At 53.8% G+C, this 27,275-nt stretch overlaps 10 protein-coding genes across 10 annotated transcripts; 6 read left to right on the forward strand and 4 right to left on the reverse strand.

The window, feature by feature from the left end:
* Positions 1-794: 794 nt before the first annotated feature.
* On the reverse strand, positions 795-2,539 carry ASPACDRAFT_75451 (phosphatidate phosphatase App1 family protein; the record flags this gene model as incomplete). Its single annotated transcript, XM_020204457.1, has 2 exons — positions 795-1,459; positions 1,509-2,539. Coding segments are annotated over 2 exons (1,640 nt in total), but the record flags the coding sequence as incomplete, so codon positions are not given.
* Positions 2,540-3,838: 1,299 nt separating this feature from the next.
* ASPACDRAFT_1852850 (uncharacterized protein) lies at positions 3,839-4,377 on the forward strand (the record flags this gene model as incomplete). Its single annotated transcript, XM_020197271.1, has 2 exons — positions 3,839-3,950; positions 4,014-4,377. Exons 1-2 carry the CDS (start codon positions 3,877-3,879, stop codon positions 4,375-4,377), a joined length of 438 nt encoding a protein of 145 aa, XP_020060268.1. The 5' UTR covers positions 3,839-3,876.
* A 2,458-nt stretch (positions 4,378-6,835) lies between these two features.
* ASPACDRAFT_21987 (acyl-CoA desaturase) lies at positions 6,836-8,119 on the reverse strand (the record flags this gene model as incomplete). Its single annotated transcript, XM_020199077.1, has 2 exons — positions 6,836-7,827; positions 7,894-8,119. The coding sequence occupies 2 exons, from the start codon at positions 8,117-8,119 to the stop codon at positions 6,836-6,838; spliced, it is 1,218 nt and encodes a 405-aa protein (XP_020060269.1).
* Positions 8,120-9,832: 1,713 nt separating this feature from the next.
* On the forward strand, positions 9,833-10,394 carry ASPACDRAFT_112104 (uncharacterized protein). Its single transcript, XM_020195613.1, has 2 exons — positions 9,833-9,863; positions 9,928-10,394. Exon 2 carries the CDS (start codon positions 9,943-9,945, stop codon positions 10,312-10,314), a length of 372 nt encoding a protein of 123 aa, XP_020060270.1. The 5' UTR covers positions 9,833-9,863; positions 9,928-9,942; the 3' UTR covers positions 10,315-10,394.
* A 385-nt stretch (positions 10,395-10,779) lies between these two features.
* Positions 10,780-11,649, forward strand: ASPACDRAFT_39547 (uncharacterized protein; the record flags this gene model as incomplete). Its single annotated transcript, XM_020200610.1, has 1 exon — positions 10,780-11,649. The coding sequence occupies one exon, from the start codon at positions 10,780-10,782 to the stop codon at positions 11,647-11,649; it is 870 nt and encodes a 289-aa protein (XP_020060271.1).
* A 1,085-nt stretch (positions 11,650-12,734) lies between these two features.
* ASPACDRAFT_49949 (lysophospholipase family protein) lies at positions 12,735-14,612 on the forward strand (the record flags this gene model as incomplete). Its single annotated transcript, XM_020202302.1, has 2 exons — positions 12,735-13,360; positions 13,418-14,612. 2 exons carry the CDS (start codon positions 12,735-12,737, stop codon positions 14,610-14,612), a joined length of 1,821 nt encoding a protein of 606 aa, XP_020060272.1.
* A 596-nt stretch (positions 14,613-15,208) lies between these two features.
* Positions 15,209-20,982, forward strand: ASPACDRAFT_75452 (uncharacterized protein). The gene has a single exon (XM_020204458.1). The coding sequence runs from the start codon at positions 15,277-15,279 to the stop codon at positions 20,824-20,826; it is 5,550 nt and encodes a 1,849-aa protein (XP_020060273.1). The 5' UTR covers positions 15,209-15,276; the 3' UTR covers positions 20,827-20,982.
* A 50-nt stretch (positions 20,983-21,032) lies between these two features.
* On the reverse strand, positions 21,033-23,615 carry ASPACDRAFT_1852854 (3-deoxy-7-phosphoheptulonate synthase class II). Its single transcript, XM_020197272.1, has 6 exons — positions 23,192-23,615; positions 23,000-23,109; positions 22,846-22,909; positions 22,700-22,792; positions 22,590-22,641; positions 21,033-22,524 (listed from the first exon to the last, which is right to left on the reverse strand). The coding sequence occupies exons 1-6, from the start codon at positions 23,211-23,213 to the stop codon at positions 21,345-21,347; spliced, it is 1,521 nt and encodes a 506-aa protein (XP_020060274.1). The 5' UTR covers positions 23,214-23,615; the 3' UTR covers positions 21,033-21,344.
* A 274-nt stretch (positions 23,616-23,889) lies between these two features.
* ASPACDRAFT_75454 (huntingtin-interacting protein K) lies at positions 23,890-24,661 on the forward strand. The gene is made up of 2 exons (XM_020204459.1): positions 23,890-24,235; positions 24,355-24,661. The coding sequence occupies exons 1-2, from the start codon at positions 23,918-23,920 to the stop codon at positions 24,466-24,468; spliced, it is 432 nt and encodes a 143-aa protein (XP_020060275.1). The 5' UTR covers positions 23,890-23,917; the 3' UTR covers positions 24,469-24,661.
* Positions 24,662-24,884: 223 nt separating this feature from the next.
* On the reverse strand, positions 24,885-26,592 carry ASPACDRAFT_13041 (putative MFS multidrug transporter; the record flags this gene model as incomplete). The annotated part of the gene is made up of 2 exons (XM_020197121.1): positions 24,885-26,010; positions 26,099-26,592. Coding segments are annotated over 2 exons (1,620 nt in total), but the record flags the coding sequence as incomplete, so codon positions are not given.
* Between the last annotated feature and the right edge of the window lie 683 nt (positions 26,593-27,275).

Below are 27,275 nucleotides of genomic sequence, written 5' to 3' on the forward strand. Positions count from 1 at the left end.
GCGGAACCCTCAACCATGGGGCGTGCGCAGGTGACCCAGCCCGGGGACCCGCTTTCCCCAGACTATTTAACAGAACGCATAACGCGGCGGGGAGGGGGGAATGGACGAGCTTTGTGCTTTCAAATCATCAAGAAAAAAACAAGTTATCATACTTGTTAAACAGCTTGCTACTCTGCACAACCATCTCTTTCCCATCTGGGGATCCCGGGCCCAGCATAATCCCCTCTCGGAAGCTTCGAGCCTGATTTTGATTCATCAATTGCAGCTACTGTAGCGATAGTTAAGCAGCCCCCATCTTCCTTCGCTGGCTCTAATTCCCGGACTGTCAACCTCCATACCGTTACATACGTACCTGATCCCGTGATCATAAAAAAAACCTCACCGTTGGGGTTTGGGAAATCCTCCCCAGGTTCTAGACAAGCCCACCGAGAGTAGCAACGGGTGGTCCGTGCCCTGCAGCCGGCGAAGACCCCCTGGCCAGATGTACAGTATACGTGTGACTAGGAAAGAGATTACTCACTCAACTCTGAGGTGCAGGAAAGAAGCGGGATCCCCTCTTCCATCCCCCCGGGAGCCATTGGGAAGCTTCCTCTACCAATCTATCGTACAGTGCGAGAAGGTGACGTGTTTCTCATTAGACCTGCCAACGCACAATAGCGATGTCAATGCAGGTGTATTATCTGGCACAGTAATAGAGACAAAATGGACAGCAGGAAATGACGCGCATACCCCGCCTGTCTAGGGACGGGAAGGAAGTCAAGATTCACCAGTAAAATTAATTATCCCAGTTCATTATATGATGTGTTTGAAATGTACAAGACATTATAACATGATTCGTATCGACATGATTCTACAAGAACATGAATGTGGCCGTGAACATCGCCGCGACCAATGCCAGCAGGCTCTGCGCACCAGCGGCCCCCCTCGTCGAGAGTCCGCTAGCTGCATTCTCTTCGGTGCCGTTCGCGGACGCATTGACCGAGGTGGGGTCATCCCCAAGCCCAAAGGGCAGTCCCTGGTAGCTGAAGGTCAGGTTCTGGGCAATGGACTGGTTGTAGCATTGGCCATTCGCGACATCCAGGTTGGTGAGGTCGTTCGGATGCAGGAAGAACATGTACTGCGATTGGTTCAGGTTCTTGAACCCGGACGTGTCGTACGGGAACTTGTCGCCCGAGTCGGTGGCGGAGGTGTTGCGGAGCCAGATACATTGAACTTGTCCGGGGAAATCGGTCACCATCTCAGGGTAGTCCCGCATGACATCGCTGTTGCTGGTATCCGCGATCAGGATGAACTTGCGCTCGGGGAAGGTTTCGAAGACCTTCTTCAGCAGGAACTTGCGGATCGACAGGGTGGCCGAGACGTCGCTGAAATTAAGGGGACGTGTGTCGAAGGAGCCCCCAGGGTAATGGGTGTAGATGAACTGCATGTAGTTTCTGGTCACTTGCTCGGGGGTGGTAGTCTGCGACAATTAGTATCCAAGACGTGCAGATAGTAAATACCGAACTTACCAGGTAGTGGAAGTGCATGTCCGGGATGTTAATAGACCAGTTGCGGTAAAGGTCGGGCATGTTCTCCCACGGCGTGAAAGGACGCGCGAACGAGTTGAGCAAGCCTTGTTCCGGTTCATAGATCTTGGTGACCCGAAGGATGTCGTCAATGTCAGACACGATGGTAAGACCCTTGGGTGGCACCAAGTAGGCGGTACTGTTTCCAATCGATGCGCCCTCCACGTAAGTGTTGAGTCTCTGGATTGCCGAGGTTTCATTCCCCGCGGTCAGGCCGTTGCTGTCAATCGGCACGAAGGCATCGAAATCGCCTTCAGCGGTGGTGTTGTACGGAAGAGTCAAGTCTTGCGTACCGCCGGTGGTGTTGGATGCGCCGCCGCCACCGGGCTCTCCGCTGGCTCCCTGACTCGGTGCCGGCTCGAGGTGGATGGTGTTCACGGCAACGTGCGGCTGCTGAACCACCAGAATCTCGGCTGTCAGATTGCGTGCTTGGGCCTGCTGGGACTCCGGCAGATCCTCGATACTTGTGTTCCCGAGAAAGACATTGGCAAACTTGTTCAGGTCGGAGACGGAGGTGTTTGGCTGCTTGTAAACGTTTCCGTGGAAGCGGACGTTCCAGCCGGAGCTGGTCCAATTGGCGTAGGGATCAATGTTCAAGACATTGGTGGGAAGTGCTGCCAATTGGGCGCTGTTCAGGCCGAGAGAGCTCACGACAGCATCTCCCGTGGGGAAGCCCTGGAAGAAGTTGGGCACACCCGATGCGACCCACGAGGGGAGATCCGACCCAAGCCCTGAGAGGACACTGTTGATATCCGAATCAACATCACTCAAGATATTCCGACGTGCGACTGGTACGACTGGAGAAGGGTTGTACTGGACGGGTGAAGGGGTGATGACCGGGTCGGGCGGGGCGGCAGCGGCACTGTTGTCGTTGTTGGTGCTGGGGAAAGCCGTTGGAGCGGGAATAGCGGAGGCAATTGAGAGAAGAGTGGCCTGCACAAGGGCCTGACGCGCAATGATCGACACCCTCATCGTTCCAAGCACCCAGTAGTCGTTCAGCCGGAAGTCCTAAAAGGCCTGAGATGAACAGGAAAGAGGAAAATGATTGAGGGGCGACAAGCTGGAGAATTAAAGGCGATCAACTCATGGATGGGGGAAAGAGTGACAGGTGACGTCACAGCATCGGGGATCGGGAGCTCCACCGCCACCGACCGGTTCATTGGATGGCTTGGCTCCACGCAGGTCCCTTGAAACGCAGGGTCTCTGTTGCTTCGCTTACTGGCGTCATTTTCATTTACTTTCAGGTTGTTGGCACTCAATGTGAAATACACCAGATGGTGCGGTGACACGTCGGTGCACGTGTCACTATCATTACGTCATAGGATTATGCTTACAGTGTTGACCAAAATAGAGTACTCTATAATATCAAGGCATTTGGTAATTTTCCGCTCGGGACTTGCAATAACACCAGTTCGTCAACAACATCAAGGATTCCAGAGATCATCAGCAAGAAATCTGATATCTTACTGCCTCTTCATTACAAGGATAGTACATTACACATCTACTGTGCAAATAGTCTCTATTTAGGGGAGACTAGGTCACATAGCCATATTAGCCGTTGAATGCGTACTATCATATGAATTCAACACCAACTCAGGGCACAGAGCGAGAAATCCTCCATATGAAAAGTACTCACTGTATGTACACTGGGTAGCAAAGCCCAAGTCATCTTCTTCGAAGTCACTGAGTAAGCAATCCTCTCTTGTCCGACAACTTGCATTACCGTCTTAATCGTAAGGGCGGGCGCGTGTGGCGGATCACAAACATTGGACGGAGTAGGCGGCATCGGCCCCGGTATCAAGATGGCCATTTCCTTGAAAATAAGCGGGAGGAAAGTAATTGTAGTGACTAGATACTGGCAGTTTGGAGTGGAACACTACACTACACTCACTGCCACTGGCACCTGTCCCAATTCGGGGATTTATGGGTCTATCCTGTAGGGCGTGAAAAAAGCTATGCAGTATCCACCCAACTTAGGTACTAGTATTCAACCTCGTGCGCGTCCTGACATGTCCATCTACACAGCTCCGAAAGAAACATATTGTCCTAGCAGGCACCATCGTCACCTTCAATCGCTCTCTGGGTGCTTCACTTCCCTCGGGAGCCTGGCCGGCAATAGCACAGGCATTTCAAGTATCCGAATGGATGCCCGCCTTGTGCTTCTGAATTCGCTGTACCTCGTCGGTTTCGTGGTCGGCCCGTTGTTCGAATACTCAATGATTTGGTTTTCTTGACTCCGTCGATGATGATGTTCGGTTCCCTTCTCGGCCTATGCCTTGTGCTTGTCTACTCCTCGATTCATACTAGAGTCATGGCAGCAAACAAATCCTGGGCTTTGATCGAAGAATACCGTCGTCTGCCACTTGCATGTGTCGGGGCCGTTTCGTATGTGCATGAACCTCAACCGATCACTCACCCGCTCATGTTGTGTTCGACTGACCAACGCAGAATTGTCATAGCGCTTTTCTGGCTCGGCTGGAGTTCTTATCGTAGAATTCACCCAGCTCTACCCATGATGGCTGGGGTCTTCTTTGGTTTCGGCTATTCTCTGGTCTGCGCCGCCATGTTGAACTACCTGACAGATGCTTATAAGGAAGCCTCGGCATCTGCGCAGGCGGCCGCGAGTGCAACTAGGGCCATAATGGCGGTGGTTCTGCCTTTCGCCGCGACCCCGATGTATAACCACCTGGGCATCCACCGGGCAGGCTCACTTCTGGGGTTTTTGGCTTTAGCCCTGGTAGGGATACCATTCGCCTTCATTCGGTATGGACCGCGGCTGAGGCAGAGCAGCGGCCTTGCGGCAGGAGAGTAATTGATTTAGACCATAGTTCTGCATTGACGCAAGGAGTTGGAAAGATATTCATATCGTTCAACTGCCGATAATTGTGGTAAGATCACTGGATCCAAGGGAGATATCCCCTATGCATACAGAGAATCATCGTTGCCCTGTCTTCGGCGAAACTTAGCCAACCATTCCGGAACATCCGCCAGTGTTTGGTCCCATTGGTCTTCAGAACCAAACATCATCCGCCTCGCTTCTGACTGGAACATCTGGTCCGTCGGAACCACGCCAATGCTCATCATCTCGCGCGCATAATGACTCAGGTGGCGAGTAAGCACTTCAGTGTAACAATCCAACTGAGGCTCGGGGGCTGGCGGCAACTTCAGCTGCGGAGCTTCCGAATCCGGAGGCGTCTCAGGCTCGCCCAGTACGTTTCGGAAGCTGGCCCGGGAGAGCATTTGAGAAAGATGATCATTGACAGCACCGTTGGTGGCAGAGAAGGGAACGAAGGTCCGGGACTCAAAGTCGAGCAGATACGGAGGTACGCTATGTCTCACTTGAGCGGCGATGTCTGGCGGGAACTCATGGTCGCCTTTCCACTAGGCCATGGTACAACCCTGGCGGAAATGCATGGTTAAGTGGTCAGCTCGATCGTCCCAGCTGGTCATCCGGCTATCGCAGAATCCACAACGGGATGGGAAGTTTGTGGCCACATTCTTCCCCCCGTCGGTGATTGGCATGGGTTCAAGACGGTGGACAAGGCGCAGATGCTGGAACAGGTGGTCTTATCGCCGGAACGTCCGCGTTTGTTGCTGACAGACTCTATGATCGTGCTGCTCGAGGTGAGTGGGGGTGGGGTCCAGCTGGTTGCAATAGGCACAATGGGTGCGGCCTGTTGATGGCAGGATGACAGAACCACCGAACGGCGGGCACGACCAATTCTCCAGGTCCAGATGAAGGGACTTCTCGTGGCGCACCCAGTCATATTTGCTCTTGAATTTATCACAGCAAAACGTGCAGCAGAATATACGAGGGTTGTTGGCCGAACTCCGCTTCTTTCTGCCCGTGCTGACCTGTTTCTTCTGGATCCCAGCAGTTGGCCTATCAGAGCCGGACTGGCTGCCATGGGATCGAACAGATACGCGAGATCGGTTGGAGCGATAAGAGGAGGCACTGGTGGCACTTTCGCCACTTACCGTTGAAGCTGCTCGGGAAGCTGCATGGCGAGGCGTCTGAAACAAGTTATCCAGGTGCGGGCCCAGCGCGGGCCCTCGGCTTACTCCTGAATCCGTCGGTGCATTCTCGAGAGCATTCTGAATGGCCGATAAGCTGGCTGCTTCCGCTTTAGGCGAGAATCCTTCCAGCGTTCTAGGGGATCGGCGGGGCCTGAAACAGGTGTTATGGAGCTTGCAGCTGCCCGTCGATCAATCTCCTGGATGCGATATCTGCTCCTTCGATGAGGAAGCCCTCGCTGGGAGGGCCTCGGTCGGCTGCGTGACGCCGAGCTGTGAGTCCGTTCCGATGATGGTCGGGCGCACGTACAGAAAGGATCCCATGCGGTCTCGGGGAAGCCATTTGGTCCCGTCGACGGAGAGTAATGTGTAGATGAGTTTCTCGAGCTCGTCGGGTCGAATTCGGGGAGGGAGATGCGCTGGGCGGACATCAGCAGGCGGCGGGTGTTGCGGTCGGTGCGGAACAGCCGCAGTTTTCCGTCGTGGCCGCGGTAGGCCTTGAGGCACTCGAAGCATTCGTAGGCGTAGTGCAGGCACGAGGCGCTGGGTTCAAGGCTCAGAAGGCCGTAGGGCTTCAGTTCCGGCGCGGACCAGCCGCTCTTGGCGTTCCAGGATGCAGTGATCATGTGGTCGGTGCATATTGTCTTGCTGGTGCTGCTCAGGGTTTGGACGTCTGGGACCTCGCGTGGAGCGGCTGTGAAGGTGTAGGTCAGGCGAGAGGCGTTGGGCGGTTGTGAGGAACCATGGCGGTGATGGTGATGGAGAATAATTTAAGCGGTGACTCCCAACACAATGGCTCTTTCTGCTGCTCAGTCCCCTTCCAATATATATATATATATATGCTGGTCGTATCTCCACTGGCATTCATCTTCACCGTCCATTATCAGTATGTCTTGAGTAAGGCGTGTCTGCACGCCCTGTGGGTCATCGGCGGCACGCCCTACACTACCGTATTTCGTGGCCCTGGGTACAATCAAGTGGTTCTGTCCAAAGCATCTATGGAATTTTGGGTAGAGGGCAACTCAATCTTATTTCTTGTACGTGATCGTATACCGGCCTGAATAGGTGAGCTGGTACTACTACACATGCATTTGAGGCAAGAGGCTCAGACACATTCAATTGGGAAAGATAACAATGTTTGAGCCAGCTGGGTGAACGTTGCGGTAGCAAGATTCTCCAGGTAATGAAAGGCTCTCAAGACTCCTGAAACTATTGGGCTCACCTGGTTTGTTCCAGCTATGCCATCTGCTTGTTAATCATGATACCTCACGAACAACGGCTACACTCAAGGTAGCAAGCTTACCATGAGCCAGCCTGGAATGCAGGTGTACTCCTCCAGTAAACAATTCAGTGGCATCTTGACCGATGGCATCCTCGAGTAACTGACTGCCTCCAGGGTGCTCGGGCATAAAGCTCGATACATCATGGACCACCCCATCGATAGCAATCAGTGCCCGCCTACCGTCTCTGGCTTGCACTATGTAGTCCTTCCATGAGACTCTTGGCAAGCCCTCCAAAGGAACGTCCCGGGCCGAGTGCGACGCTTGTTTCTTCTGCGCCTGTCGCAGACGGCACTTGTCCACATCATGTGTAGAAAAACGTATCAGGTCGTATGCAAGACCCATCTGCTCCCACAACCAGATCACCCACTTAGTTGGATCCCACTGCCACCGGTCCGCTCCATTGCGGTAATCCATGGGAAATTCATGGTGGTAATTGTGGTATCCTTCTCCAAGCGTGATGATAGCCGTGATTAGGTGATCGCGCGGAGAGTTCCTGTCATTAAATGGTTGATCCCCCATCCAGTGGGCTAGGGAGTTCACGCAGAACGTAGCCTGTTGAACTGCAAACATGCGGACGATACCGGCATTGACAAAGCCGCCTTTCCAATCGCCCCAGCCGAGGCCACAGACTGCGGTTGGGAACAAGAACACCATGGCCAGTAAGATGCCGCCGTAGTAGCGACATTGCCACCGGACCACAAAGTCATTGTTGATATCAGACATGTCTATCCCGTGGTAGATCCTGGCGTCTCTCCTAAACAGAATCCATCCCATGTGGGAGTGAAGAAGACCCTTGTGGGCAGAGTATGGATCCTTGGCAGTGTCGGTGTATCGGTGATGCGTACGGTGACTGCGCACCCACCATTCAATCGGGCCCTGACCGGCACTGCTCCCTAAAATGGCGAGGAATACTTTTAGTGGTGTGGTAGCACGGTATGATGCATGGGCCCAGAGTCGATGATAACCTAGCATGTTTAACGCAGTGTCAGGAATGGTGAATCAAGCAATGATGTGGAATGTGTGTTACCTACCGGCAGTAATGCTAATTCCCGAAATATGGCCGAATACTACCGCAAAAATGAATGTCTTCGGATGCAGAGGGATCTTCCAGAATTGGTACAGGCCATAGAGAGGAACGACCATTGTAAAAATGATTCCCCACCAGTCTATACGTTGGTACCAATATCGTCTAATCATCGGCTCTTCAGTGAGATGTCCTGTCTGATCGTCATCGGGGACTGTGTTGATTTCTTCCATACTTCCCACTGCAATAATTGCGACAGAGGACAAATTTAAAAGTTGATGGTCATCGAGGAGCAGGAAGAATGCATTCGATCATGTTCTGAGAGCTGTCACTTATCGTCCTCAAAATCGGCTGAAGGTCTGCAATAAAAACAATCTATCGGCTCCGAGAATTGATTACTGCCCAAAATCACCACCCTTTTCTGACCTGATGTGGCACAGCCGCTGGAGGAGTTATTTCACGGACTTTGCTCTTGTTTGTACCGCCTCGACACAGCAAATGAGGGGGCTCTGTGATATGCCAGCGACACCTATGGACATTGAATGTTCCGATTTGCTAGTATAGTGAGTCATTGTTGACGGTCGCTAGTTCATAGTTTATCGATCAAATATGGTAGGACGAAATCGATGTCTATCCCAATGGAGCCCTTTGGGATTCAATGTCTATGTCCTTGAAACTGCCCTCAAGCTACCCAATGATAGGTGCGGAACAAGCCCGGGGAGCTCTTCAATCTAATCTTATTGTCAAGTGTTAGCCGAGCTCTAATAGTGCCTGTCCTCAAGAGGGCATACCATCTATCACCTTGGAAAGATCATCTTTTATGCGCCATGCCGGGTCTTGGGAGTATTGGCTTTCCATATGCAGACTTTCGCCGTAGCGGGATCATAGTTGAGGAAATGAACATATATATAGTAGAGAGCTGTAAATCTGGAATTTTGGTCTATTCTCAAGGTACTGTAGTGAAGAATGAGCAGTCAGCTGAAGCCTTGCCAAGGCATGAGATGGACATTCGGTTGGAAGTCCGGGGTCGGTTTCCGGTTCGGGCGGACTTCAGCTCCCAACAACAATCCCTGATTCTCCCCTGAATGCAATTGAGGCCTTGCCTTAATGACCCGACAGCAGTTCATAAGCTCTGCAAGGGTCCTATCTTCCTAGCACAGAGGGTTGCTTTCGATACAGGATGAGCAATCGTATCATCAAACAAGCTCCGACATTTGGTGCATGCGGTTCGCGCATCAAGTGGCTCTTGATTGTCACCGAAATTAGCACGCTCGCTCTTCAATCATCGTTGAAGGATTTTTTGGAATGTCTGCCGCCATGCTGACACCGCGACTCCTTCGCCTTACACGACCGCCCTCCACCTTATTCGAGTACTCCGATGCTTTTGGCTCAAGCCACTCCCTTCCTTTTTCCGAATCAGCACTCCGCTTCGGTAAATATCAGCTTTCACCATCATTATACAAATTCTCTACGGACCTGCGGTTTCCAACAACAATAAGCATCTTGTACATATCGGTTGTCATATATTGGAATAAGATCAATGCCAGAGGACGGAGACCGTGGGCAATCAGTCGCACAAAGGTCTTCCCTAACTTAGTGATACTACACAATCTGATTCTGACAGCTTTCTCGGCCTGGACATTCGCCGCTATGCTGAGCACATTGTTTTCCGCATGGCCGGAAAAGCAAGACGAATTGTACATGAGCCGGGCGGCAGACATTGTCTGCCATGGGGGTCAGTTTCCGGGGTACGAATCATATACGCCGAGGTTGAAGTTGATCGTTTGGCTGTTTTATCTGTCGAAGCTATATGAACCACTCGACACCGTGATCATTCTTGCGAAAGGGCGCCAGGCTTCGGGTCTGCATATATACCACCATGCTGGCGTTATCTTCTGGGGCTGCATGGGAGTGCGATTTATCGATTCGGCCTCGATAATTGCCACACTATTTAACTCGGCTGTGCACACCGTGATGGTCAGTACTGTTACGTCGGATGACTATACTATCCTGCCACATATGCTAATATGGCGACGCACAGTATACATACTACAGCATGACTGCGTTGCGCATCCCCGTTCACCACTCGACCAAAGCTTCCTTGACTTTACTCCAAATCATGCAACTCTTCGTCGGTAGCCTATTAGGCTTATCGTCCGTCCTTGTGGAATATGATGTTCCTTTTTCTGGTCCTCCTCTTGAGCGACGTGATCAATCGCCGGTTACGCCTTTCAACATAACGCCACGGGGCTCAAAAGTACAGCAGTCTCGGGACATGAAGACAGTAAGATGCATCAGAGATAGTAGTGAGGCTTATGCGGTGTGCCTTGGATGCGGGTTTGTTCTGTTCCTGATGCTATTGTTTTTGAAGTTCTACGTGCGGTCTTACCTCCAGCACTGGCGACCCCATAAGAAGGCAGTGCTATGATACTTGGGGTTTATGCAATAGAGATGAGTCGTGTAGTTGGGCGGAAGAAGAAAAATCCGATATGAGTGCCAAGCGTTGTTGTTATGGCACTAGACATCATGGATCTTGAGATAAGCCGAGCGGGACAAATGCTCCTATTAATTGTCTTTGTTACTTGTTATGTGTGAGATGGACTTGAACACTCAAGGCTGCAGTGCTTTCACTGTAGGAGCCCATGACTTTGGCCTGGTCAAGGCTCAGCCCCCACTGTATGATATGACTCGCTTCGCTGCCTGCTCACGAGGCTGAGTCGGGGTCCCAAACAGGGCTAACTTTCTAAGCCTCCCCGGAGGGTCATTCTTCCAAGATGACTCTGCCCCTTACGTTCTGAATTTGAAAAATTCTTCGATCGACTCTATACAATCTAAGCCCACATCTCGAGCTCACTCCACGACACCACCAAAGATCTTCTGCGCCGAACTCGTTATGACTTGGCGAACAAAGGCGGAATTTCTCCCCGCAAAACCCCCCGCCAACGCTCGATGCCATCGCATCGACTTCACCCAGTCCGACCCACCGCTGCCTGAATACAAGGAGCTTTGCGCTGCAGTCATTGACAATGCATTCACCAAGGAGGAATGCGACGAGTTTCTTCGTCTAGCCGAGGCCAGCACCGTCCCGTCAACGAAGCCCGGGGACCGGACCGTCGCCGCCGCCGCCACCGCCGAACCCACCTGGGAGCGCGCCATGATCAACCTGGGTAACGGCAAACAGGCGCTCGCGGTGGACACACGCAACTGCGGGCGAATCATCTACGACTCGCCTGAGTTGGCCGACAAATTGCTGGCCCGGTTGCGGCCCTTCTTACAGGAGCTGGGGGGCATCGAGGTGATCGACAATCAGCCCCGGGTGACGGGCCTGGCCGGTCGCAACGTCGTCTACCGACTCACCCGTCTCAACGAGCGACTGCGCTTTCTGAGATACGAAGGGGGGGAATACTTCCGACCGCACTGGGATGGACACTACCGGACGCCGGACGGGCGCGAGACCTCGTACTACACGGTGCACCTCTATTTGAATGGGGATGGGGAGCAGGATCGCGCGGAACTGATGCGGGAGATCAAGCGCCTGGAAAAAGGCGAGGGCGTTGTGAATCTGGACACGAAAGGATCTCTGCTGGGCGGTGCGACCTCCTTTCTGCCTCGGTTCGAGGAGAAGGAGCGCCATCTTCGCATCTTTCCCCGGACGGGGTCGGTGCTGGTGTTTCAGCAGAATGATTTGCTGCATGGCGGGGATCCTGTGATACGTGGGGTCAAGTATACGATGAGGACGGATATCATGTTTCGAAGGGATTGATTGAGCGGTAGTGGAGATTGAACCGCGAGGCCAGTCATAGCTAGTCGAGATGGATGATGGGTAGCTCAGCTGGGCTCGGGAGGGCCTGAGGGGAACGGGTTGATGGATTATGATGATCTCATATTAGATATGCTTCTGAGCAATGCAGACGTGGCTTTGTTCGGGGAGGGGTCACCCATGCTCGGAAAAGGAACACGAGAAGAGATTGGAAGCAGTTGAATACGAAGCAGAGGCGGAGGAATGCCGGGGTTGGCCTGAAGTTTCTGGGGGCGGGATTGCGTCAACCTACCCGAGCCGTCAGTACCAGTCAGCCCTCCAACAAGGCTGCCCGCCCACCACCCGCGGCATCCGCCATCGCTTGCCGATCCAGGGTCTTCCCTTTAAGATTGATCGGCCACCTATGCAACACGATAACTATTAGTGATTAAAATATTAGTCAAAAGGCTCTTGTCCACAGGATTAGAGCCACACCAAGTCAAAATGCGCCTGCCTAGTTGCCAGCGATGAGGGTGAGGGGGAGCTCTTCTGACCCAAGCCCAGAAGCTGTCTCCCGCTGTCCGAACCACAAACGCCCATTGACCCCGAGTAGCTTTTGCTTCACCAGGAACCATGGCTCGTAGCTGCTCGAGCTCAGCCACGGACGATTGCGTCCACTACCTAGTATATCACTTTCACTACTGTGCCGCGTTCCATTTCTAGACACACCAATGAGCAGCCGTGACTCTCCAGGCTGCCTGCCAGCTGTGCCGGAAACCTCCATGTCCATCGGTGAATCGGTGAATACAAATACTTGGATGACCTCGGGCTTCGTCAACACCCAAGTCATCCTGCCCAACGGCAGCTCAGCCCTTTGATATGACTCGGGGTCTGGTATTGCAGCAAATTCGACCTCTTCCACACGAGCTCTGCCGCTGTCGATTGCAGGCGGCTTGACTGTGATAGTCAATATGAAACTCACAGCTACATTTCTCATTTTAGCGGGCTTGCTGGTCGGTATGTCGATGTCCTTCGATGACTATCCTCTTTTCTGGCTGATTGTTTAAACAGGAGCGACAAGTAGCGCAGAAGATGGGGATCGGAAACACATGATGCTACAGCGCGCGCTTCCCAACGCCCCCGACGGCTACACCCCGGACAATGTGAGTTGTTCGGCTACTCGGCCTACAGTGCGCAGTGCTTCGACTCTCTCCTCGAACGAGACCTCATGGCTCAAGACTCGCCGGGGAAAGACTGAGTCCGCCCTCAAAAGCTTCTTCGGCCATGTCACCATCGCAGACTTCAACGCAACGGAATATATCGATCGAGTCTCCGGAAACACCTCGAACCTGCCCAATATCGGAATCGCGGTGTCTGGAGGTGGCTATCGAGCCCTGATGAACGGTGCAGGGGCCATCAAGGCATTCGATAGCCGGACGAACAACTCCACGAGTGATGGTCAGCTTGGTGGTTTGCTGCAGTCGGCGACATACCTGGCGGGCTTGAGCGGCGGCGGTTGGTTGGTTGGTTCGATTTATATGAATAACTTCAGTACCATTTCTCATTTGCAGACGTACGACGACGGCGACATCTGGCAGTTCCAGAATTCCATTTTTGTGGGACCAGAGGGAAATGGCATTCAGCTATTTGACTCTGCCTCTTATTATAGGGATATCTATGATGCTGTGCAGGGCAAATCGCGTGCAGGTTTCAACACTTCCATCACCGATTATTGGTGAGTGTACATTGCCCTCAGGCTAAGATTCGAGAGTCACTGACCGTGATGTGTTAGGGGTCGTGCCCTCTCTTATCAGCTGATCAATGCTTCCAATGGGGGGATCGACTACACCTGGTCGTCAATCGCTCTGACTGATTCCTTTAAGAAGGCCGAGATGCCGATACCGATACTGGTTGCTGACGGTCGATATCCGGATGAGCTACTTGTGAGTAGCAATGCTACCGTTTACGAATTCAATCCCTGGGAGTTTGGCACTTTTGACCCTACCATCTACGGATTTGCGCCTATTGAGTACCTCGGGTCTCGTTTTGTGGCTGGGTCTCTTCCTAAGAATGAAAGCTGTGTTAGGGGATTTGACAACGCAGGCTTTGTGATGGGGACTTCATCCAGTCTTTTCAATCAGTTCCTCTTACAGGTTAATTCTACAGCTCTCCCGGACTTTTTGAAATCGGCCTTTACAAGCATTCTGGAGGACATTGGGCAAGAGAACTATGACATCGCGCTGTATACACCAAATCCTTTCTACCATTGGGCCAACAACTCATCGCCAGCTGCAAATGAAACCATGCTCGACCTAGTCGATGGTGGTGAAGATCTCCAGAATATCCCACTGCATCCACTGATTCAGCCGGAGCGCCATGTTGACGTTATCATCGCGGTGGATTCGTCTGCTGACACTGATAACAAGTGGCCGAATGGTACTGCTATGGTTGCTACCTACGAACGGAGCTTGAACTCCACGGGCATCGGAAATGGAACAGCTTTCCCAGCGGTTCCGGACCAAAATACTTTCGTCAATCTGGGCCTCAATACGCGGCCGACCTTTTTTGGCTGCAACTCGTCGAATCTGACGGGACCGGCGCCGCTGATTGTCTACCTTCCCAATTACCCATATGTGTCTTACTCGAACGTTTCCACATTCCAACCGGAATACGAAGAGTCGCAGAGAGATCAGATCATCCAGAACGGGTATGACGTTGCGACAATGGGTAACAACAGCCGTGACGCGGACTGGTCAACGTGTCTGGGGTGCGCGATTCTGAGTCGATCGCTCGAACGCACCAACACCAGCGTCCCGGACATCTGTAACCGGTGTTTTGACAGATATTGTTGGAACGGTACGACGAACTCCACCACACCGGGCGAGTATAAGCCAGCTGTTGTGTTCAGCAGTGAAAGCGCTATTGTGTCGCGTGCTGTATTTCTTGGTGCCTTGGCGGCGACAGTGACTGCGGGCGCTTTGCTGTAAATGTTTTGTGGGTAAATCCTTTGAAGGCGTGGCTTTGGTGGTTTTTTGATCATGCAAGTCTTTTTGAACAGTAGTAAGCATAGTAAAAGTTCTTGATAGCAGTGCTGTGCATACATGCATACGATGTATGACTTGGATATCTTGTACTGCGTACTTTGATTGGATATCTCTCTGTAAATGATCGTCGCGCGGAGTGGCTGTCATCACGTGCCATGTTGTCAGGGCAACCAGTCCCTCGACTTCCCAAACAAGCAAGGTCGACAACACGCGGCGGCGGGCAGGCTTGGTTGGTTGTTTCCAACCCGAGCTCGAACTCTGACGAAACGCCCAACGCTCGCTCGCCGCCGAAAGCTGCAAGCTTATTCCACCACAACCTTAACCCACTCAACACCCAACGCCCATCGCCCCCCCCCCTGCTTGCTACGACTTATCTTACATATCGGACTTCGGGGGCAATCTGACATAGTGGCCATTGATTTTGTCACTACAAGCAGTCACACAATGAGAGCAGAGTGAATTCGTCGACACTAACCCGGCTCCCTCCCTCCCCGCGCGCGACACATTTGACGGAAAAAACAGCAACAGAGTGAGTGGGAGGAACCAACAACCACCGACCTCAACCCCTTCGGATCTTCGACGCGTGAAGGCGCGAATAACAGACAGCATGGCTCGCGCAGCAATCATCCCACAGTCCCCGCCCAAGCGGGCAACGCGCACCCGCACCAAGGGAACGACAACCACGACCGCGACGACGACGACGGCCAGCAGCAGAACCGCGCCGAAGACCACCAAGGCCAAAGCACCTAGCTCCGCCACGGAAGCCCGGAAGCGAGGCGTCCGGACCGCGTCAGTCACAACGACGACCACCGCCACCGCCAAGCGACCCGTCAAGGAGGAGGATTCGGACGCGACGACGGACGATGAGATCGATATGTTTGCCGGGAGTCGTAGGAGGAATGGAACGGCCACGTCGAAGCCTAAAGGGAGGCCGCCCGCAGCGAAGGCGGGGGCCAGTGCCGTAGCTCCGCGCACGCGAAAGACCCCGGTGGTTGCGACGCCGGCGGCGGCGGAATCGGACAGTGACAACGACGACGAGCTGGCTCAGTCGGAAACGGTACCGAAGAAGCGCGCTGGGAGACCGAAGGCGAAGCCCGCCACCGCCGCTGCCGACGCCAAGGAGGCGGACAAGGCTGCTGCTGCTGCTGCGCCCAAGACCCGAGGTCGACCGAAGGGGACTGCGGCTGCGAAGCTGAAGGTGGTCGACGAATTGAAGGAAAATACGCGATTGAACGCCAAAGGGTTCACGGATATCGACTTCTCCTCGTCGCAAGAGGCCCCGAGGCAACTGTACATCACCACCCACTCTTCCTCCGTGAGGTCGAACATGCTGCGCGGACCGGCCAAGAAGAAGAAAGTCACGTTCCAGGATCCCACGGATACGGATGCGGATGAATTGAACGAGCCGTCTCCTCCGCCGGCTGGCAGGAGAAGGGGCGCCGCCGCCGTCTCAGGGCGCCAGGGAGGTCTTGCGTCCAAGCCGGTGCGGAAACCCGCGGCCACCTCCGGTAGGGGCCGCAAGCCTGCGGCAGCGAAGAAGGACGACTCGTCAAAGCCGCTGTCGCCGAAGAAGGCGACGCAGGTCGCCAAGGGGCTTTCTTCCTACGCCAGCTCGGATGGCGAAGACGACGAGTTGAGTGCGGACAAAGAACAGATGAAAGCAATCCTTCAATCGCCTCCCAAACACGGATCAGAAAATACCGGACCCAGCTCCCCAGTCAAGAAGATCAATCTTACTGGACGACACTTCCGCAAGTCCCTCGATGAAAATGGCGACCCATTGCCCGGCCCTCGACGTTCGGTCGACTTCAACGATAATAACCTTCTCCTGTCGAGCCCCGCCCGCCGACCGCCCCCTTCGCCATTCAATTTCACAATGAGAGAAACACCCAGACGAGGTGGTGGTCTGACTCTCCGCAGTGACATTAAGCCCTTGTCGCAACCCACGTTGTCGCCCACCCTCAACTCTCCGCTCAGGCTGTCTCCGAAGAAAGCCTCCCTGGAAACCCCTCGACGCGGCAATCTTTTTGGCACCAGTACCGGATCGGTGTCTCAACCAAACTTCACACCGGGACTCAACTCACCCCTGAAATCGTCGCCCAGAAAAGGTCTGTTTGGCGCGTCCTTCATGTCTCAATCTCAACCAGAGCCTTCCGCCACTCCCTTGAGACATAGCACGTCCCTCCTTCAAAGTCCCGCGAAGAAGGTCGCCACTCCGTTCAAAGCTTCTTTGTCCGTCATGAAGAGCCCAGTACCTGAAGAGTCCGAGCACGAGAATGACAACGAAGAAGAACCGGGAGACAACGATACTTTTGATGATTCTCACCTTGAGGAATCCCCTCTCCGACTCATGAAAACCACCAGGGTAGAGACTCAGGCCGATGAGGAGGATGAAACGACTCAGGATGTGGCGTCTGAGGAGAATGACGACATCGACCCTGTCAGCACAACTCCGCCTCATTCGCCTTCGCTAGCACGCCACTATGAGAACAGTGCGGTGAATGGAGATACCACAGAACACGATTCTGGGGAGTCTGTCGAGTACGTCGAGGATGATGCTAGCACAGTTGCTGAAGACGTCGCCGAAGTCGTCGAAGAAAACGTCGAGGATGGTGATCAAACTGAGGATCAGGCCATGGAAGAAGATGCTGGAAGCATGGCAGAGGAATCTGACATTGACGATATGGAAGAGGTCGATCCTGCCCCTGAGCATGCGGATGTGCCTATGGAAGAGACTGGCGAGGAAGTGACTCAGGATGCAGCTGAAGAGTCCGAAGAGAACCCAAATGCGGAGCCCATTGAGGATGTCGACGATGAGAATGTTGAGGAGTCGAACGAGGACTCCCTAGGAGAGCCTGTTGTTGAGGCTATCCCCGAGTCTCAACATCAAGCTGACAAGGAAAGGGATGATCTGCAGGTTGCTGTGGAGTCTGAGGACGGTGCAAAAGAGCATAAAGATGGTCCCGTTATTCGCGAAATTTCAGTGGACGCAACACTGGACGATGCTTCTGATGGGGACAATCAGGAACAGGATGATGACCGTGTCAATCTGGACCAAGATATGCCCGAGACAGTATCTGATGCTGAAAACAGCCATCAGAATGCAATTGGCCAGGAACGCGCGGCAACACCCAATTCAGTTTTAGAAGAGGTCGACCACTCGATTGCGGAGGAACAACACACGCCCATCCCCAACATCCGAAACGGCGTAGCCAAGGACCTTGACGATGTCTTTGTCGATGAACCCACACTACCTGAACAGGCGAATCAGCGTCTTGACTCTTCGGATACGGAGGACGACCCTGACATGATGGAGACCGATGATGACGTTGACGCTGCGGAGGACGATTTATCCCGTGATCAGCAAGAAGACATCATTGACGATTGCGTCTTCGAAGAAAATGAGCCCACCATTGTTGTTGCTGAACCAACAGAGATCATTCCGCGCAGCCGTGTCCCCATCTTGCCATACGAGGTTGAAGAGCCAGAAAATCCTTGGAGTCCAATTCGTGAAGCCTACTACAGAGCAATGAAGAACATCTCACCAGTCCGCGTTTTACCAGACAGCCCTGTACGGCGGAATATGAGCTTCGAGTCTACCGCTGACAGCCCAAGCCCGATTCGACAGGGCTTCACGGTAGACACCAGTGGCAATCAAGACCCCTTCGTCGACTCCAATTCCGGCACACCACTTCTCAGACGGTCTATAAAGCGTTCGATCTTTGACAACGCTCCGCGTTTCACACCTCTGGCGCAGCAATTCAGCCAATGGGAGGCCAGCAGCCCCGCGCGATTCCAGCCTCGGCGTTCGCAACGCCCACGCAAAGGTATATTCTCTCTGGGTGGCAGCCGCAGGTCATCCAGCAACGTATTGCCCACCCCGGTAGAGGTCACATATCCTCAAATCGACAGCCAAGCGGAAGAGGCTTCGGAGGAGCCTGCGCAGTCGGAAGCGGCTGATGCCGATGCTGAAATTTCTGAGGACGAGGGTCCTCAGATTGACAAGGTTGTTGGCCAAAGCGTGCATTCGGAGGAGATTGACGCAAATGAGACTACGGAGGTTGAGCCAGAAGCTGCTGACGAGAACGTCGATCCTCAAAATGACGAAGATTACAGCCACGACTTACAGGCAGAAGAGACTGAGGCTGCTGAGGCTGTAGAGTCTACAGAAACTGCCGAGCACGACTCACGGGCAGAAGAGGCTGGGGCTGCTGACGAGAACGTCGATCCTCAAAATGACGAAGATCACAGCCACGACTTACAGGCAGAAGAGACTGAGGCTGCTGAGGCTTTAGAGTCTACAGATACTGCCGAACAAGTCACAGAGGTTGTTGAGGGTCCCGAGGATCACGAAGACTTCAGCGAGACCCCTGCCTTAGAAGAGCCTGGCACTACTGAGGATGCTGAGCTGATGTCTGAAGAGGACGAGTCGGAGATCTACGAAGGCCTTAGCCAGAGCTCTCGTCCATTAGAGACCAACAACACAGAAACTACCGAGCCTGCTGAATTCACTGAGCAATCTACAGGAGTTGTCGATGGTACTCAAATCTTCGAAGATTTTAACCAGCGATCTCAAACGGAAGAGACTATTGTTGCTCAGACTGAAGAGCCGGTCACTGAGGAAGTTGACGACCCTCAGATCTATGAGGACCCAAGTCAGGACTCCCAACTAGAGGCCTATTCCTCTGAAAATATCCAGGAGAGGGAAGACCCTTTGGTTGACATGCCAAATGGAACAGAGGCTGAGGCTACTCTTAGCAACTATACCGAGGAGGCCCCCGGCGAGGAATTAGTGATGGAGATCACCTCTGCGTCGAAGAGCCCGGTTCCTGCAATTGACGCCTTTGATGATAACAAGGAGAATGAGGTCTTTTCCAACATTCCTCTTTTCACCCCTGTCAAGAACCGAATTCCTCAGATGCAAACAGTACACACTGTTTCCAAGGTGCCTCTCAAACCTGAAGGTCAAATTTCGCCGCTGAAAATTTCACGCAAGAGAGGTCTCTCGCTTTCCGGTGCTTCGCCTATTCGTGCTTCCACCAGAATCCGCACTTCGACCTTCGCTCCTACCCAGCAAACTGACCCACCGTTGTTGCCTCGGAAATCACCGAGACTTCAGAGAGTCTCAATGACCAGGCCAGTCGCCCCGGTGACACAACCCGCCGAGCCTAAGAATGAGAGATCGACTCCTGCCAAGCGCCCTCCGCAATCACCAAGCCCGACCAAGAGTGCAAAGGCGCCGAGAAGGAGCATGAGCGCACCGGCGCCTAAGCTAGCCTTGCAAGGAGCTGTTGTTTATGTGGATGTGCACACCACGGAGGGCGAAGATGCTAGTGGTATTTTCATCGAACTGCTTCAACAAATGGGAGCCCGATGCATCAAGAACTGGTGCTGGAACCCTCGCGCGAGCCTGGCCCCGGAGGAAGGGCTGGAACCCAAGGAGGGTAAGGTGGGCGTCACCCATGTGGTCTTCAAGGATGGAAGTGCTCGGACGCTGGAGAAGGTGCGCCACGCGCGGGGCCTGGTCAAGTGTGTTGGTGTCGGTTGGGTTCTCGACTGCGAGCGGGAGAACAAATGGCTCGACGAAACCTCCTACGCCGTCGACAGCTCCATCATCCCCCGCGGCGGCGCCAAACGCCGCAAGAGCATGGAACCGCGCGCGCTGAGCAACGTCAACGGCACGCTGGTCCGGGCCACCGCAACCGCCCCCGCCCTGGATCGCCGCCGCTCCGGCGCCATCAGCCGAGACACCATGGAGAGCTTCGCCAGGGACCACAGCACGCCGCCTCTCTCTTCCCGGGAGGAGCTGGAGCAGGAGGAGTCAGGCTCTACGGCTACGCCGCCCGAACAGATCGACTACACGGTGGGCCACACCGAACCCGACCAGCGGTACTGCCACACGCCCCAGACCCCCGGCTCCTCCGCCTACACCTTCGACATGGACGCCATCGGCATGTCCCCCGCCACCCCGTTCTACCTCTCCCAGCGCACGAAGCTCGTCCAGCAGACCTGTCCGCCCAAGCAGACCCGCCAGGGTCTCTTCACCACCCCGGGCCCCGTGCGCGAGCCGAACCAGAAGCTGCGCTCGAAGCTCGAGGCCGCGCGCCGCAAGAGCATGGCCTACAAACCCCGGGTTGGCAGTCCCCTCGTGGAGTGATCTTGCGTCCTTTTTCCTTCATTCTTGTTGTTATGTTGGGTACGGTCGGTCGTATTTGGGAGCTGACTTTCGATTCCTTGTTTGCTATCAGTTGACTGGGTCTGGTTTCGTTTTTCCTCTCTGGTCTATCTTGTGTATAGGGACACCTACATTACCCCCCCCCCCCTATTTGCAGAATGGTTTGCTTTTTTCTTGTTGTAACTGGTTTTGGGTCGATGTGGATATCTCATATTCTTGAATATAATAAAATTAACATTCTTACTTCTCTTTTCTCTCTTGAAGACTGAATGGTTCCTTTCGTATACCGCCCTAATCACTTTGTCGCTGATCATAAAAATCAAAATATTTGGTCAAAACTGGAGTTGTCCGTCTCCAAAAGAGGTTCATAGAATCGATAGACCCGTTCTCAACATTGGATCCCTCCCAAGATGGAACATGTCCTAGACTAACATGGAACCGTGGTGAAGATATACTACCCACCCTCTCTCATTCCTAGTCTACAGGCTCCAGACAACAAATCAAATGGAGTTCATCCTCCCGCGCTCCGACTCATCCATCTCGCGGTAGAACCCGGCGACCAAGAAGGCCAGCTCGAGGGCCTGCTTCTCATTCAGCCGCGGGTCGCAGAAGGTGGTGTAGCGCTCGCCGAGCCCTTCCTCGGTCAAGCCGCCGGCGCCGCCGACACACTCGGTGACGGCCTCGCCAGTGAGCTCGAGGTGCATGCCACCGAGGAAGGAGCCGTGGGCGCGGTGGATCTCGAGGGCTTGGCGCAGTTCGGAAAGGATGTCGCTGAAGTGGCGGGTCTTGACACCGGTGGGCGTGCTCTGGGTGTTGCCGTGCATGGGGTCGCACTGCCACACGGGGAGGTGGCCGGCGCGCTGAACGGCCTCGATGTGGCCCGGCAGGTGGGCGGCGATCTTGGAGGCGCCGTAACGCGAGATCAGGGTCACCTTGCCGATCTCGCGCGTAGGGTTGACGACATCCAGCAGCTGCGTCAATTCCTCCGGGGTCATGCTGGGCCCGATCTTGATGCCGATCGGGTTGGCGAGGCCGCGGAAGAACTCGACGTGCGCGCCGTCAAGTTGGCGCGTGCGGTCGCCGATCCAGAGGAAGTGCGCGGACGTCGCGTAGAAGGATTTCGAGGGGAGGAGTGAGGTTTGGGGGGTTATGCTTGTTGCCGTTGCCGGTGCCGTCGTCGTGCTTATCGTCGGGTCCACGGCGGATGGTGGTGGCTGGGAAAACGAAGGGGGGGAGAACATGGAGAAAGCAGGGGCGGAATTGGGGGGTAGGGGATTGCGGAGCAGACGGGTGAGACTGGTTTCGTATTCGAGGAGCAAGCCCTCGTGGCTGGTGTAAACGTCGACGGTCTCGACGCCGCGGTCGGTGTCGATGCCGACAGTCTGCATGAAGCGAAGGGCGTCCTTGACCCGCGACACGATGCGCTCGTATTTCTCCTTGATGGCGGGGGTGATGACATGGCCCAGACCCCAGTCAAGCGGGGAGTGCAGGTCCGCGAGGCCGGAGGAGAGGGAGGCGCGCAAGTAGTTCAGCGTCGCGGCGGAGTGGAAGTACGCCGACACCAAGCGCGAGGGGTCCGGTTTGCGCGATTCGGGCGTCGCTTCGAAGCCATTGATGTTGTCGCCTCGGAAGGAGGGCATCTCGACCCCGTTGATCGTTTCCATGGGGCTGGAGCGAGGCCTGATGGCTCACGAATTAGTGCATTAGACCTACGGTTGGCAGGACAGGACGTGAGACAAACGTACTTTGCAAACTGCCCTGCAATCCGAGCAATGCGCACCACAGGCTTATTCGCTCCTGGAAGACATGCATGAGCATCATCACCATTCCATTGGCGGGGATCTAACCGACTTACCCCAAATCAATACCAGACTCATCTGCAGAAGCAGCTTCACTTTCGCCTCAATCATCTCCTGGTTACAGTAATCAAACAGCTCGGCGCAGTCACCTAATTACTGTTAGTATTCTGTTTCACGTCAAGGAACAAAGTTAGAAACCCACCTCCCTGGAGCACAAATGCCTTCCCCAGGGCGACATTGCGCAAGCTCTTCTTTAGGTTCGCAACCTATGCCAAAATTTGCGATCAGTTAAACACATGCACAGAGAAGACCTCAAAATTGCCGGTACAAGGCATCAGTTACACAGAAAAACACACCTCTTGTGTGGTGACCAACGGCGGAAGTTTCCGTAGCTTCTCGAGAGCTGCCTCAGTCGCCTTTGTGTCCTCGTACGCAACGCATTGTTTGGCGGGCTTGGACGTCCACGCTAAGAGCCGGACAGTGTTAGCAACTTTTCTTGTAAACTGGACATTTGGAATGTTGCTCTCGCTGTCAGAGACAGAACATACACGAGGGAGACCAGGTCTCCATGATTTTGGATCTTGAGATATATAGATCTGGCGGGGTAGTTGGGAAGCTGTGAGGAGGTCGAGAAGAAGAAGGGAGGAAGACGCTGTACGCAGGTATGATAGGTATGATTCTAGCAATGATCGACGGCTAAAAGAACTTGGAATGACAGCGGACAAGGCCAGAAAAAAAGTGTGGAGATAATTCCGGAGTGGATTGGACCCTTCTTTGTGACGTTTCGATGAGTACGGGAACCACCAACTCGTATGAGAAGAAACGGGGGGAAAGAATGGGGATTCTCTTTCGAATCTGACTGATTGAGGAGTAGAGAGACGAAGAAAGGGAATTAAGGGGTAGAGAGAGAGAGGAATGGGGAGGAAAAAAAAAAGAAAGCAAGAACAAGTCGAAGTTGCACCAGGCCTGAAATGGGATGATTCATGCTACTTTCTGGAAGATGAGGAACGCACGGCTATTCCCGGCCTGAGTCATTATTCCCCGGCACTAGGCTGTTAGTGGTTTAGATCCGGACTGTTAGGTTGATTGTTCTGCCGGAATGATGGTCTGTTTGTCTGTTTGTCTGTTTGTCTGTTTGTCTCTCGGTACTGTACGTCATGCAACAGGTGCTCTTGTATAACCACTAAGTATCTGAGGATCAACCATTACTCGATTATACACCAATCTTAATAAACAACAAGAAGTAACCCAACTAACTAGCCAACCAATCAATCATGTCCGACTCCATCCCCTCAGCGCACGCCGACCCCGACGCCGCCGAGCAACCGCTCCCCGCCAACGCCGAGGACCGCAAAGCCGCCGCCGCCCTCTCCTCCCTCCATACCAACGAGATCGCCGCCACCGACTCCCCGACCAGGCTACCCTCGTCCGCTGACCAGGAGGCCCTGGGCAAGGCCATGAGCCGTCTCGAGATTGCAGCCGGTCACCCTGCGGGCAAGAAGCGGGCGGGGACGACGCAGCAGAGTAAGGAGGGAGGGGAGCTGGTGAAGAAGAAGGCCGTCAAGGTCAGCACCGACGATGTCAATCTTCTGGTAGGTATTCTGCTCTGCAGTCCTCAAGCCCGCTATCTTTTGGGGATGCTCTTGGATATTGGAACCCGTTGAATAAGGCGCGCTGGGCTAATGTGTGTCAAACGCTCGGTGCCTTGCAGGTGGATCAGTTGGATTTGAATAAGCTCAGGGCCACGGAGCTGTTGAAGGCCCACGAGGGGAATGTTGCGCAGGCAATCAAGGCGTTCATTACGCCTGCGACGCTTGCTCGTTGAGGCTGCTGGTCGCTGCTGGTCAGTCGGGTTTGAAAGTGGAGATGGGGGCGGATTGATGGACTGGGCTTGGGAGGACGCGGGCGGAAGAAGATCCCGATTAAGACGGCGTTTTTGGTGGTAACCTTAAAGGGTTCGGAGTTCCCTCTATCCTTTAAAATAACAAAATGTATGACAGCTATGAAACAAATATGCCACAATTCATCAATGAATAAGTTTCATTCAATCATCTCAGGACATTTCTCATAAGACTCGTGCTAACTCTCATCAATGAACCCATAATGCCCATGTCGCGTAGTAATCGTGTATGTATCCCATGCACATATATAGTCTAATAGTTCTAGTCCATCTAGTAAGGCGAACCGTATTTAGCGACGTTCATCAAATCCATCCTGCTCCTCCTCTTCTTCCTCTAACACCTTCTTCCTCTCAATCCCTTTACCCTCGTAGATCATGAACAGGGCGAACCAGCCGATCAATGCCTCTAGGGCCAGGGCCCACCAAATCCCGCCGACAAAGTTATGCTCCAGTCCCAGTCCTAAGCCCCAGCCTCCAATCATGGGGCCCAAGGTGCGGGCCCCGCTGGAGATACTCTGCGCGACCCCGTGAATTGTTCCAAGGACAGAGGCGTCGGTGACGCAGTTGTTCACAAGGATGACAGCCGCGGGAAGAGCGAACGTCCTCGAAACAACTTGTAGACCCACAACAAGCGTGAACGCAGGCCAAACCATCCAGGCCACCCGTGGAAGCACGAGAAGGAAAGGCATCAACGCATATGCCAGTGGTGAAAACGGTAGAAAGGTTCGGAAGGAGGTCAGAGTTCCCAGGTAACCTTGCACGCGGGGGTAGATGAAGATCTGCAACGGCAGACCAATGATCCCAATGATAGCCGTTGCCATGCCGACTCGAGAGGACGGCAATCCCAAACCACCACTAAAACGGAAGAAGCCCTTCCGATTACCCTCTGGGGCTCGTGGAGTTGGCAGGAAAGTGAACGTCATCGAATTGAATGCGCTGGTATGGAAAGCCAGAAGGAATTGAACCAGCAAAGTCAAAAGAACGTTTGGAGTCCAGATCTGCCAGAAGCTCGGGCGTTTGGGGCGCGGCCGAGCACGGGAACGAATAGGGCTGGGAGGAGCGGACATGCTGGTCACGCTGCCATCAATGTAAATAGATTCATTGTCCGGATGGGTTCTGAGCCGACGATAATAGCGACTTCGGCGGCGCGAAAAGAACTTCGTAATAATGCGTCCCAGCTTCCGACCCCAGTCGTCTCGGTAGCGCGCAATTTCATGGGTCTCATTGAGACCCAAGAACACAGCCCAGAACGAGGCAAAGATATAGATCGCACTGAGCAAGTTGGGCAGCGCATATGGCCAGCGTCTCATCCAATGAACTCCGTCGGTACCACCAAAGAATGTCCCGGGGCCGAAGAATTCAGGGTAGCTATTCAGCGGATCCGCCAGTGCACCACCCAGGACCGGACCGATGATCACCCCGATATTGAAGCACATTGGAAGTAGGAGAAAGGCGCGAGATTGATATCTAAGCACGTTAGCTCAAGCCACCCTTCTGTCCAAATAAGGAAACGACGCGCGCCCGCCCGCAAGCGCCGTTTACCACGCCAACTTACTTCTTCTCTTCAATAATCTCAGAAATCATGGTCCGCATCACCCCGACGTTGCTGTTCAGACATCCTCCGAGCGTGCGGAACACCACAGCGGCCGCGAATGAGCGCGAAAACCCGAAACCCAGACATGAAATGCATGTCCCGAAGAGCCCGATCAGAAGCACTCTCTTCCGTCCCATCCAGTCCGCATCAGCCAGGCGACCCCACCAGACTGCCGTAAGGAACTGCGCGGCGGTGAAACTGCCCTGCAGCACACCCGCCTGAGCAGAGATGGTCGAGTCTGGCAGGGAAGGGTCAAAGGATTTGAGCTGGTAGAACATGTACGCCTGGAGGGAGGTTTGCGTCAGAGGTTCCGACAGTCGCGCGAAAGTCAAGATCGCAAGTTGACCTTTGTTGGGCAGCGAGGCCCATGTCACAGGCTTTTCGCTCGAAGGGCCTGTAGGCCCTTCGCTGTCGTCGTCATCACTGGCATCGTCGCTGCTGTCGCCATCACTGCTATTGGCGATGTCTATAGATAAGCGTCGGGCAGGGATGATTTCTGCCGGGGGTGCAAGGATCCGAGTCTGCACAGAACTGTCATCGTGGATAGCGGTGTGGTAGCTTGCTTCGTCTTCCAAGGTGTGGTGATCAGAAGGAGAAGCTGGACCCAGAGATTCGCTTCCCTCGTAGAAGGGATCTCGGGGGAGATAAGCAGCCTTGCTGACTTCGGTCGCATCCGTGGGAACATCTACATCGCCGCTGGAACTGTTGTGGTGATCATGATGTAGCTGCGGTGAAGTCATCAGAGGAGAGAAAATGTTTTGTTACGGTAGGCTTGCGTGGTCAAACGAAAAGACACTCGGCTACATTCAAGAGAGTAAGTGGCAAGGAAAGAAATCAAAACTCCAGTAGTGATGTGGGCGCGAAGAAAGAATAATAGACAGAATGAGCCGTCTTCGGCCTAAAGCTTGTCATCGCCACTAGTGCCTCTTTGGGTATTTCCGACCGCTTCTTCGGCACGCTATTGCCGACACTATTACTTTTTGGTCTCTGTATAGCTAGCAGGCACGAGACCACAGGAACGCAATGATTATCCAACCCAAGCCCACCACAGAAACACTTGTAATAATCCATTCAAACAATGCTAATGATTCACCAAGCAACCGACACAATGCAACGCCTAATCCAACCCTAGAGGCCT

Source organism: Aspergillus aculeatus (genome assembly GCF_001890905.1).
Source record: "Aspergillus aculeatus ATCC 16872 unplaced genomic scaffold ASPACscaffold_2, whole genome shotgun sequence".
NCBI classification, from domain to species: Eukaryota; Fungi; Ascomycota; class Eurotiomycetes; order Eurotiales; family Aspergillaceae; genus Aspergillus; species Aspergillus aculeatus.